The sequence below is a fragment of the Arachis hypogaea genome, chromosome 10, assembly GCF_003086295.3.
Source record: "Arachis hypogaea cultivar Tifrunner chromosome 10, arahy.Tifrunner.gnm2.J5K5, whole genome shotgun sequence".
In the NCBI taxonomy this organism is placed as follows: domain Eukaryota; kingdom Viridiplantae; phylum Streptophyta; class Magnoliopsida; order Fabales; family Fabaceae; genus Arachis; species Arachis hypogaea.
In genome coordinates, this window is record NC_092045.1 from 5,523,566 (window position 1) to 5,534,606 (window position 11,041).

At 36.1% G+C, this 11,041-nt stretch overlaps 2 protein-coding genes across 3 annotated transcripts; one reads left to right on the plus strand and one right to left on the minus strand.

The window, feature by feature from the left end:
* Positions 1–485: 485 nt before the first annotated feature.
* On the plus strand, positions 486–4,172 carry LOC112714884 (protein RAE1). Of its 2 annotated transcripts, XM_025766580.3 has the most exons (11): positions 486–680; positions 770–856; positions 1,010–1,087; positions 1,597–1,790; positions 2,059–2,200; positions 2,394–2,474; positions 2,705–2,833; positions 3,238–3,315; positions 3,419–3,490; positions 3,723–3,803; positions 3,883–4,172. In XM_025766580.3, the coding sequence occupies exons 1-11, from the start codon at positions 630–632 to the stop codon at positions 3,931–3,933; spliced, it is 1,044 nt and encodes a 347-aa protein (XP_025622365.1). In that variant the 5' UTR covers positions 486–629; the 3' UTR covers positions 3,934–4,172. The 2 variants fall into 2 exon arrangements, with proteins under 2 accessions (XP_025622365.1, XP_025622366.1); XM_025766581.3 differs by lacking the exons at positions 3,238–3,315; positions 3,419–3,490.
* A 511-nt stretch (positions 4,173–4,683) lies between these two features.
* On the minus strand, positions 4,684–10,646 carry LOC112714886 (BRASSINOSTEROID INSENSITIVE 1-associated receptor kinase 1). The gene is made up of 11 exons (XM_025766582.3): positions 10,038–10,646; positions 9,223–9,355; positions 9,067–9,138; positions 8,836–8,979; positions 8,131–8,202; positions 7,943–8,014; positions 7,779–7,858; positions 6,725–6,853; positions 6,285–6,626; positions 5,583–5,977; positions 4,684–5,341 (listed from the first exon to the last, which is right to left on the minus strand). The coding sequence occupies exons 1-11, from the start codon at positions 10,123–10,125 to the stop codon at positions 5,027–5,029; spliced, it is 1,842 nt and encodes a 613-aa protein (XP_025622367.1). The 5' UTR covers positions 10,126–10,646; the 3' UTR covers positions 4,684–5,026.
* Positions 10,647–11,041: the final 395 nt, after the last annotated feature.

Consider the following 11,041-nt stretch of genomic DNA (forward strand, 5'->3'; position numbering starts at 1 on the left):
TTAAATTTTTTTTCATATTCCTTTTTGTTTAGTATTTTTTTTTGTTTACTTAAACGGTGTCCCTAACGGGATTTGAACTCCTGACACTTGTTTGAGCGAACGAGTGAACTGACCACTCGACCAACCCAATTTTATAACATACTTAATACAATTTTTTTTTAGTCACCAAAAAACTGCACATCACTGCAGATTGGAGACGGACTTTTATTTTATTTTCCATCCTTTTTAGTTATATACATGTTTTTTTTTTTCCCTTGGACCGTACAAGAGGACTAAGTAGGAAAGAAACAAATATTATAACTCTGGCCCAAATAGTGGCCAATAATGGAGAAACAAAAAAAATAAGCCCATAAGCAATGTCCAAAACACCCATAATGAAAGCGTCATAAGCACGCTGAGCCCTTGATAATAGCCCATAAAAAAGGCGTGGCAAAAACGCTAGGTCGCAGCATTAAATTCCTACACCTGCTCTTACCGCAACTAAACCCTTTCCTGCACACTCGAGTCATTTCTTTTTCTTTTACTAACTCTCCCTCCAAACTGCAAACACTTTTTTTCTTTTCATTTCTTTTCTGTTTTTCAGTGATTTTCTCAGAGAAAATCTTCCGAAAAAAAAATTGGCGTAAAAAATGTCGAATTTCTTGACAAGCACGAATCATAACCCTAACAAGTCCATTGAGGTATCATAGAATTCTCTATCTCTTCCTCTTTTCTTCTTCATCAGAAGCAGCTTCTGAACTTGTGTTTTTGGGGATTTAATTTTTGTCAGGTGAATCAACCTCCAACTGATTCAGTCTCAAGTCTCAGTTTCAGTCCCAAAGCTAATTTCCTCGTTGCCACTTCCTGGGACAACCAGGTGAATCATCATCATTCTCTTAATTGTTTACTTGTGTAGCGTAAATTTCACCCTTTTTTTTTTCTCTGCTTGCAATTGAATGCAACATTTTGAAAAGGTCTCAGTTCAACAGGCTTATGATATAGTGCTACTTTGTGAATCTTTTTCTTGTAGGTTCGGTGTTGGGAGGTAGCAAGGAATGGGGTGAATGTTGGTACTGTCCCCAAGGCATCTATATCTCATGACCACCCGGTAAGGTGTTTAGGTTGTGCTAAGTTATCATTACCATGTATTGCATGTGAATTTATGAGTGTCTGTGTGTTCAGTGTTCTGTATAAGCAAGATGGTTTTTAAAATTAGGAATGAGAAGTAGATGGTCATGGTTAGAGTGCAAGAACCAGGGTGTTATGTTTCACTATGACATACAGGATTGACTATTATTTCGATGTCTGACTGATTTAAATGAAGAACATAGTTAGATCACTTGCATGTGTGATCTTCGTGGGTTGATTATGCATTGTTGTCCTGTTGGACTTTCAATGTATGTGTGCTAGTTACCACATGTTTTTTTTTTTTGTTGATATATGCAACTAATATTTAATGAGATGCATTCACTGTCGAAATGATTAAGGTAATAGATTAATAGTAGTAGTAGTAGTAGTAGTACTTAGTAGTAGTACTTGACGATTAAAACCTACATTCTGGAAGCAGTAAGCTCTTTCAATTGGTCTGCACATCATAATGTTTCTCATTCTGCATAGGTTTTGTGCTCTACTTGGAAAGATGATGGCACAACTGTCTTCTCTGGTGGCTGTGACAAGCAAGTAAAGATGTGGCCTTTGTTATCTGGTGGTCAACCAATGACTGTTGCAATGCATGATGCACCAATCAAAGAGATCGCCTGGATTCCGGAGATGAGCCTTTTAGTAACAGGAAGCTGGGACAAAACTCTGAGGTAAGGTACTAGAATAGAATTTGCTGATTTTACGGTATCCATTGAATAATATAGCATGACTCAGGTGGTTTTTTTTGTTTTTAATTAGAATTGAAGTAAATTATTACAGGAAAAAAGGGGGGGGGGGGGAGTATGAAAATAAGTCTCACTCTATATCTAGCCTCACTATAAGACATATGAGGATGGTTTCATATCTAGCTCTTCACTGATATTTTGTGTGATCTGGTACTTCTTTCCTCTCCGTGTAACATTTTCTGGCTACTTTTAGGTACTGGGATACAAGGCAACCAAATCCAGTGCACACCCAGCAACTCCCGGAGCGCTGCTATGCAATGACAGTGAGGCATCCTCTGATGGTTGTTGGCACAGCTGATAGAAATCTGATTGTATACAACTTGCAAAATCCTCAGGTAATACTTCACTTGGATCTAGTTTATCACAACTTAATCATATTTTACATTAGATTTGTGTTGTCTTTCAGTCATATAATTAACTTGTGATATTGGGTCTATTTTCTCTGTATTTCATGAGGCTGTTTTGTTGCTTACACATCATTGGTTTCTCAAATTGCTTAGCTTGGGCATTATTGTTCATGTGCAACAGGTTGAATTCAAGAGAATCGTTTCACCCTTAAAGTATCAAACAAGGTGCCTTGCAGCATTCCCTGATCAACAAGGTTTCTTGGTATGTATCATGCTCCACTTCTTTTAGATGTTTGGTTATTTTTACAAGTCACGCTTATATCTATTCTTTCCAGCAAAGAAAGGGGAACTACACTTCAATTTCTGTCTGTCGTCTAATGAAACTAAGTTCACCTGTTAGCCTAACTATTTGTCCTCCATGGTTGGGCTCCATCTGTATAAGTCTAAGTTGATTAATTTGAACTGTTGAAACTGAGAATATACTTACTGCAGGTTGGATCAATTGAAGGAAGAGTTGGGGTGCATCATTTGGATGATGGTCAGCAGGGAAAAAACTTCACTTTCAAATGCCACAGAGAGGGAAATGAAATATACTCTGTCAACTCCTTAAATTTCCATCCGGTGAGATATATGTTCCTGACTATGCTGATTTGAGTCTTGATTTACTTTATATTTTACCGATGATCTAAAGGTCTGGTGTGTTGCAATATTTGACAAATGCGTAGCCTGTGGCAATTTACGATTTACTTATTTTATCTAATTTTTCTTTTAAATCTATTATTCTATATCCTTTAGTTGTGCAATTTTCTGGAATTCTATGCACGAATTCTCTTTTGTCTTCTGTCTAGTGCATAGCTGATTCTTTACTTATGTATGATTTGTGGGCCTCCCTGTTAATGCAACAGTTGTCCTTAATTTCTACTTTCTAACCACAGTTCTACCAATGGTAGACATCCTATATCATTGGGAACTATGTTGACCTTTGCCTATTATCGGTTCTCTCGTTACTTTCCCATTGTCCTTAGATACACCACACATTTGCAACTGCTGGATCAGATGGTGCTTTCAATTTTTGGGACAAGGATAGTAAACAGAGGTTGAAGGTAATTTTTGTCTTTGATGACATTCGTTGAATTTCTAACTGGCACATGCATAGTAGTATTTCTGATAAATACATGCTTTTCTAATTCAAGATTTCTTATCCAGGCCATGTTAAGATGCAACCAACCTATTCCTTGCAGTACCTTCAATAATGATGGTTCAATATTTGCCTACTCGGTATACCCACATCAATTCTTGAGTTTGCAGCATTAATGAATAAACTTTAGCACCAATTTAATTTCAAGCACTTCTTTAAGTTAATTATGCTACTTGTGCATCAGATTTACCAAAACTTGCATATGTATCTCATGGTTTCAACTAAAATTAAGATTAATACTACTTGTGGTGATGCCGAGATGGGAAGAGTTTGTAAACATTTAGCATTAATTTGTTTGTATCCTGCTTATAGGTCTGCTATGACTGGAGTAAAGGGGCAGAAAATTGTAATCCTGCTACAGCAAAGACGTACATCTTCCTCCACTTGCCACAGGTATTTTGGTTTGATGACTCATCTAAAAGAATATATCTTTATTATCTCTTAATGACATTTATGCACATGTGATACACAGGAGTCTGAGGTTAAGGGCAAACCACGCATTGGTACTACAGGAAGAAAATAATGAAATGGAGATGATCCTCTTCTGGGATTCTGTTCTATGTATAGTATATTAGCTGGCTCTGTATATAAATAGAAATTTGCGAACGCTTGAACGACTTTTGTTGCCTTATGACAATTTTTTTTCTTTAAAAATAGTCGAGCAATTTTGGGTTATGACAAGGTGAGATGTAAGTACAATTGTGGATTAGATAGTGTAATGCTCCTTGTCCCTTACCTGTTCACTCTTGGTTATTGTGGTCAGTGATTCTTGTTCTTTTTCGTTTTTAATCTCTGGGTCACAAACTACAATGGCAGTGCTTCTGGTTAGTTAATTTGGAACTTCATACGCGGGTTTGTTTCATGGCTGACATATAGTGATACAGATAGGGATTTCAAGTTACCTTATGGCTTATGGGTGCATATATAACTTGAGATTCGTTCTTGTTATCTAGTAGCAGTTAATATGTAGGAAGATCCACATTAAAACTTCGTAGCCAAAGTAGGTGCATATCTTATGGACGAGTTAAATTAATTTTTAAAAAATTTATATTTGCATGATTCTTTGATAAATATATATTTTTACGGTATAAAAGATAAATTTTATTCTCTTATTTCTTATTAATTAGTTTAATACCAAAAATAAAATTGCACACACAAAATGTACACAAAAAGTGATGCATAATATTTTGTTCGCATAATAATGTAACATTCATGATTGTCGGAATGGCTGAATCCACATCAACAGAAGACTACCTACCAAAATATACCTGTCTGAGAACGATAACAGAATTGTATTTATTTCCATAAAGATCTATACTAATTTTCTCATACATACATTGACAAAAGTGGTGGTTTGCTTGTTGGGCCAGACTTTATCCTGCAACATGACAACCCAACTGAAATTACAACAAATTTCTTCTTTCTTTTAATAATCACAACATATGATCAATGGGGCATGTATTCTTAACATTAACATAATTTCAAAAAGGATGAAAAAGAAAGGGTGAAGAAAATCATTATGCACAAATCAGAAGTGTATCTATTTTCCAACAGAAAAAGCATTGTCAGTGCAGGATTTTGGTATCCTTCTGCTGCCTTCTGAATGTTGAAAAGGATCATCTAGGACCAGATAGTTCATCTGCTTGGATGTGAGAAGTAGAGTCTACTATCCAATTTGCATTTGGGTGATGGATGTGGTTAAAATCTTGACGGAACATCTCCTCTTTCTGCCACTGCTCCCATTTTTCGGCCAAACCGTCGCCTTCTAGCATTCTAACCACCTCGGACATCTTCGGTCTTTCCATAGGGGAGCCTTGTGTGCATAGCAACGCTACTTGGATTAGCTGCTCTACCTCCTCATCGTTATAATTGCCCTGCAGATCCGCGTCAACCAGTGTTTCCAATTTCTTGTCTTTAAGAAGCCCTTTAACCTGCACCCACAAAACAATGCCAGTTGCCAAAAATGGTTACTCATTCATGCTAATATTACACATGGCCTATGCAATTCAGAACAATGCAGCCAGGAACTTGAGGTTACAGAATCATGGATAGAAAGCAACAAAATAAAATATTCAGCATGAGTAATCATGTCAAGAGATTCATAGATAATACAGTTAGCAAAATTTGTTCAACTCCTTGGGATGACATGTTTTGAAAAATCTGAATACTTACCCAATCAAGCAACATGACATCATCATCATTGGCAAGTCGAGCCAGATCGAAAGCCCTCTGCCCGGTTATTAGTTCAAGAAGCATCACACCGTATCCAAAAACATCTGTCTTCTCTGATGACTTCCCAGTTGAGAGGTACTCTGGTGCTATATGCCCAATTGTACCACGTACAGCAGTGGTAACATGAGTATCTTTGTAATCCATAAGTTTCGCTAAGCCAAAATCTCCAACAACTGCTTCAAATTCTTCATCCAATAATATATTTGCAGCTTTGACATCACGATGAATAATCTTAGGGTCACAATGGTCGTGCAAATAAGCAAGCCCCCTAGCAGCTCCCAATGCAATACACTTGCGTATTGGCCAGTCAAGTGGCGGTTGAGATTCATTACGTTCTACAATAAGACAAGCAATATCAATCAACAAGTATCTAACATAAAACAGTTTGAATACCAGCCGTAAGAATTAATTTGCATTTGAACTGTATAAAATTTTCTGTATATCTATGCGTGTTATGTTCTAGAATAGATAACATCTAAAAATACATAAATGTCATTTCTTCAATACTAAATAAAAAAGAAATCCATGATTTGACTATAACATTTCTAACATAAACAGCATACAAGAGAAGTTATATATAATGCATAGGAAGAAAAGTAATTTATGAATAAAAGCAGTTTGTATTGTTGACTCAATAATTACCTCGTAAACATGATGCCACACTTCCGTTAACCATGAAAGGATACACAAGCAACCGTTCAGTAGGTGTCATGCAAAAACCACGGAGCCGAAGCAAATTGCGATGCACGGCCATGCTGATCATTTCCACTTCTGTTTGAAATTGCAGCTCCCCACCCTGTGTGCGCTCCTCTTTCAGCCTTTTTACTGCTACAAGACTACCATCAGCTAAACGCCCTTTATATACCTTCCCAAATCCACCTCTACCAAGAATATGTTTGTTACTAAAGTTATCTGTTGCAACTTGCAGCTCACGCAGCGAAAACCTTTTAAGCTGGCCTAGGTGAACTTCAGGATCCTCCTCAGCTGTCATTGAAAGACAGATAAGATGTCAGAAAATCAGTGGCAACTATAATGCACAGCATTTATCACTATGTACACCATCTTTTGTGTATTCAACTAACCAGGGACATCAAAGAAATGATCCTGAGGCTTCCTTCTTCGCCAATATGCAAGTGCGATAGCAGGGGCTGCAAACAACAAGGCAGCACCTGCAGCAACTCCTCCAGCAATAGCTCCAGTAGCACTGTTACCTGCAAAAAGAATTAACGGATTGAGTAATAAGTCATGAGTCTATTCAAAGAAATTGAATTTAATTTAATGGGATAAGAATCCCAAGGTTCTACATAATTATATTTTGACTTATACGACTACACCATTAGGCACATTAACCTGTGGAGGCAATACATTTAAGCACGAGACATATACGCTTGTCCTAAAGGGGCTATCCTTAATGTCTTCAGAGACTAGTGTTCATCATTTCATCCTTTTCATTAATTAAAAAATAAACGCGGGGAAAAACAGTAGCCTGCCACTTATCAAAAGTTACTTTTCTCCTTGTCCTTCAGGGGTAACAGGGTGAACATAATGTTGGAATGCAAGGTAAAGACCGGAGACAGCTTCTAAAGGAAACAAAAGCAAAGTATGCACAACATGAAAAAGTTGTTTCACAAAATACTAAAGTTGTGAACATTGAATTTTATCAATTCAACTGTTGAATTAAATTTTCCTACTAGCACTAAATATAACAAACGACTTCATACCATGTTAACAAGTTTCTTTTACTTTTATTTGATAAAATACTATTAAGAAAAGATTTGAAGCTTCGTTGGGGACTCATTTACTTCAAGAGTATACGAATACATCTTCACACATTTACATTTTTGAATAACTTTTAACAGACATTTAACATTTTGGATGAGCTGCTATTAACATGTTATTGATCTAGTTGGCCTGAAGGAGCTGTGGCCCCTAGCCCCCAGTCTCATTATTTTCCAAACCAAAATTGGGTCTGGCTTCAAGTTAAGGTAGTTATAGTTATAAACTTGTAATTTGTTCTAGCGTCTAGCTCAACAGACTGTGACATCAATGGGAACTAGAGTTACGATACAAACAAACATATTTAGGTCAAGTTATCTTCAACAATTCAAAATCATCAACAATAGAAGAACAAAAAACCTGAAGAAGGTGCTGATGGAGGAGATAATGGCGCAGAAGGAGCATTCTTTGGTTGTATCAAGCCAGGATTATTTTGATAACTGTAATTGGAATCCACCAACTGTCAACAGTGAGGTCACCTCTTAACAATAGTCATAGATATAAATAAAACTATTGGCACCAACCTGATCGGAGTAAACAATGAAAATGAACCATTGACTGGCACAGTTCCTTTTAGCTGGTTGTTTGAGAGATCACTGCATTCCACAACAATCATGGTGTTGCACTCTCAAAAATATAGTAAACAATTATAAATAAAAATACATGTCTATATTAACTCAGTGGGAAATGAAAATATAGGAGTCACACTCACAGAACTTGCAGTGAATTGATCCCGGTCAAAGACATGGGAATGCCTCCTGACAAGGTGTTATTGTTGAGACGCCTATTTCAGAGGGCAGGAAGAATTAATTTGCAGGTAATAAGATTTGATACTTTAATATAAAACAGTATCAGCAAAAAGGTGCAACAATGATTACTAAATAGTAAATTGTGCAAGTTTCAAGCAGGAAAGAGTTAAAAATAGAATAAGCCTATCACTAATATACTACTTATATTGAAACATGAAAAAAAAGAGAGAGTAAAAGATAGAGGGCATGGATGCATGACAGTTCACCGAAGTTACTTAACAAATATAACTATATGATTAAGCATGAGTGTGGACCTTTGACCATATTTAATTAGTGCTTCATTTATTCATTTTTACAACCACTGAGCACTATCATTAATTACCATATATTTCATGCAATTCAACAGACACTCATTATTGAGTCAAACAGAAGTACTAGCAACAATAAAAATATGAAAGATACTTTTCCTATAGGTATATGCTCATTTATACCACAGCCTTTATTGGAAATGAAATAGCATGTCGCAGACAATGTACTCTACCACTAACTATATTTCATGGGAAATCAAACAATAAATTGGATGCTGAAAAGGTAAAGGAGAAACGAAATTGAAATCAAGTCAAATATATTTTGCATATAAATATGAGAATAAGGGAAGTATTTCATACAGGAAGCGTAGATTACTAAGCTTGCCCAATGTAGCTGGTATTGGACCAGTTAGCACATTCAAGTAAAGATCCAAGCTCACCAAGTTTGTCAAATTTCCGAGCTCGTCTGGGATTTTTCCAGTTATATTATTACTATAAAGCTCCCTGTAATTGAAACCCCCCGAATATAAACTCAAAAGATTTCGATAATGAAATAATCTGATCACAAAGAGTATATGGATAGCAACTTACAGGTACTGTAAATTTGGTAGATTACCAAGGTTTGGAACCAATGTACCCGATAGATCTGCATTTCCAAGATCACTGACCAGAAAGGGATTAATAATCACTATACAGACAACCAACCATAAATAAACAGGAAATTTTAAATGTTACATATCAACTTACACACGGGTCACACTATTATCACTATTGCATGTAACATGAAACCATGTGCATGGATTGACAAGGGTGGCATCCCAGCTTTGAAGAACATTGTTAGGATCTTGTAAGTTGCTCTTCAATGCATTTAGGGCATCACCTGTGTTAGATAGAAGCAATATTCAGGTGCAAAGATATTATTATTATGTTGTGTGGTCTCCACATTTATGGTGCAATGCGAAATATTGTCAGATTCAGGAATCACAAAACATGAATCCCAACTTCAATGAGTCAACCCTAGTAACCTCCATCTCACAATTAACTAACTCACAAAAAAAGATTAAACTTTAAAGCAAATGGAAAGCCACTTCTTTCTCTCCAAGGGCAAAAGCATTTCCACAAGCCACTCTGAGATAAAGAAGCCTCCCATACTATTAGAATCACCAATTATGGTGATATCCTGTACTAAAGATTGAACATTCCCTACTCAACAATCAACAAATAAATGAATAACCCAAACTGATGTCACAGATACAAGGCTATCATCAAACTAAGAAAAACCATAAAGCCATTCAATTCTATCAACTCATATATTACAACTAGGGAAGCACTAAGTTGAAACTTAACAAAAGCTACTCCAAGTGTATTAGTAAGTTCTCCAGTTCTAACACATGACCCAGCTACAATAAAGCCGAAAGGGAATCAAGTATATCAAAAAGAAAGAACAAAAGGAACAAGTAGCTTAATTGGGGCAAAATTTCCCCACCCTGATCATTTAAAGCACCTGCTTAATGGGAACAATTAAAACACAATAGAGAGCAAGGACAAAAGGAACCACCCACCTTCTGCATTGCCAGAGACCTTAAGCACCAAATCAAGCACCAAAATTGCACAAACAAGAAAAGAACCCTTGCAAGTTGAAGTCACCATCTCCACGTTTCCCACACTAATCTTCACCTACACCTTCATAATAATCAAGTCATAAAACCAATTGATTCACTAATTCACAGACCCCTCTGTGTCCTATTCGATCTACATGATACCCTTCAAGCTCAGCAGCATCTTGACCTCGTTGACCAACCGAAAACAAAAAGGAACCACTTTGGACTTGGAAGATGGGGCAGAATCGAAGTCTGGGTAGTTGCAAGTTGCGTTCTTTTTTGTGTCTAAGGTCTTAGTTTGGAATCTGGAGGTGAAATCAGAGATGGGTGTGGGGAGTTTCAGCTGAAAAATGCAGGGAACACGGTCGACGGAAGAAGGGTGAAGGGGAGGAAGAGAGTCAATGAATGCTGCATCCTGTGTTAGAATTTTCGACCTTCTAATAATAGTAGTTGTTAATGTTATTCACTTTAATTATTACTATTATTATTTAAATGAATTATGGAGTGTGATTAGAATTTAATTGAGAGAGAGAAAAAGAAGTGTGAGGGGTTATTGGAACAGTAACAAGTAAAGCAAGTTGGGTCAAAGACGCACGCTTGCACGCCTGTGACTGTCCCCACCACACCCCTTCATATCTCAACAATCAACAAAACTTATTTTTCTTTAATTCAAAGTTTCAAGCAAACAATTTCAAAAATTAATATTCTTCTTTTGAAAAAATATTCAATTTAGTCTTTAAAATTACACTCGAGTCTTAATTTAGTTTTTAAAATTTTAATTGTCTCAATTTAATCTCTAAATTAAGACAATTAAAATTTTAAGAACTAAATTAAGACTTAAATATAACTTAAAGACCAAATTCAGTATTTTCTCTTCTTCTTTCATATTCGCTACGTATTAGTTTAATTTTAAAATAAACATAAAATATATTAATTTAATATTTTTAATACAATATTATTATTTA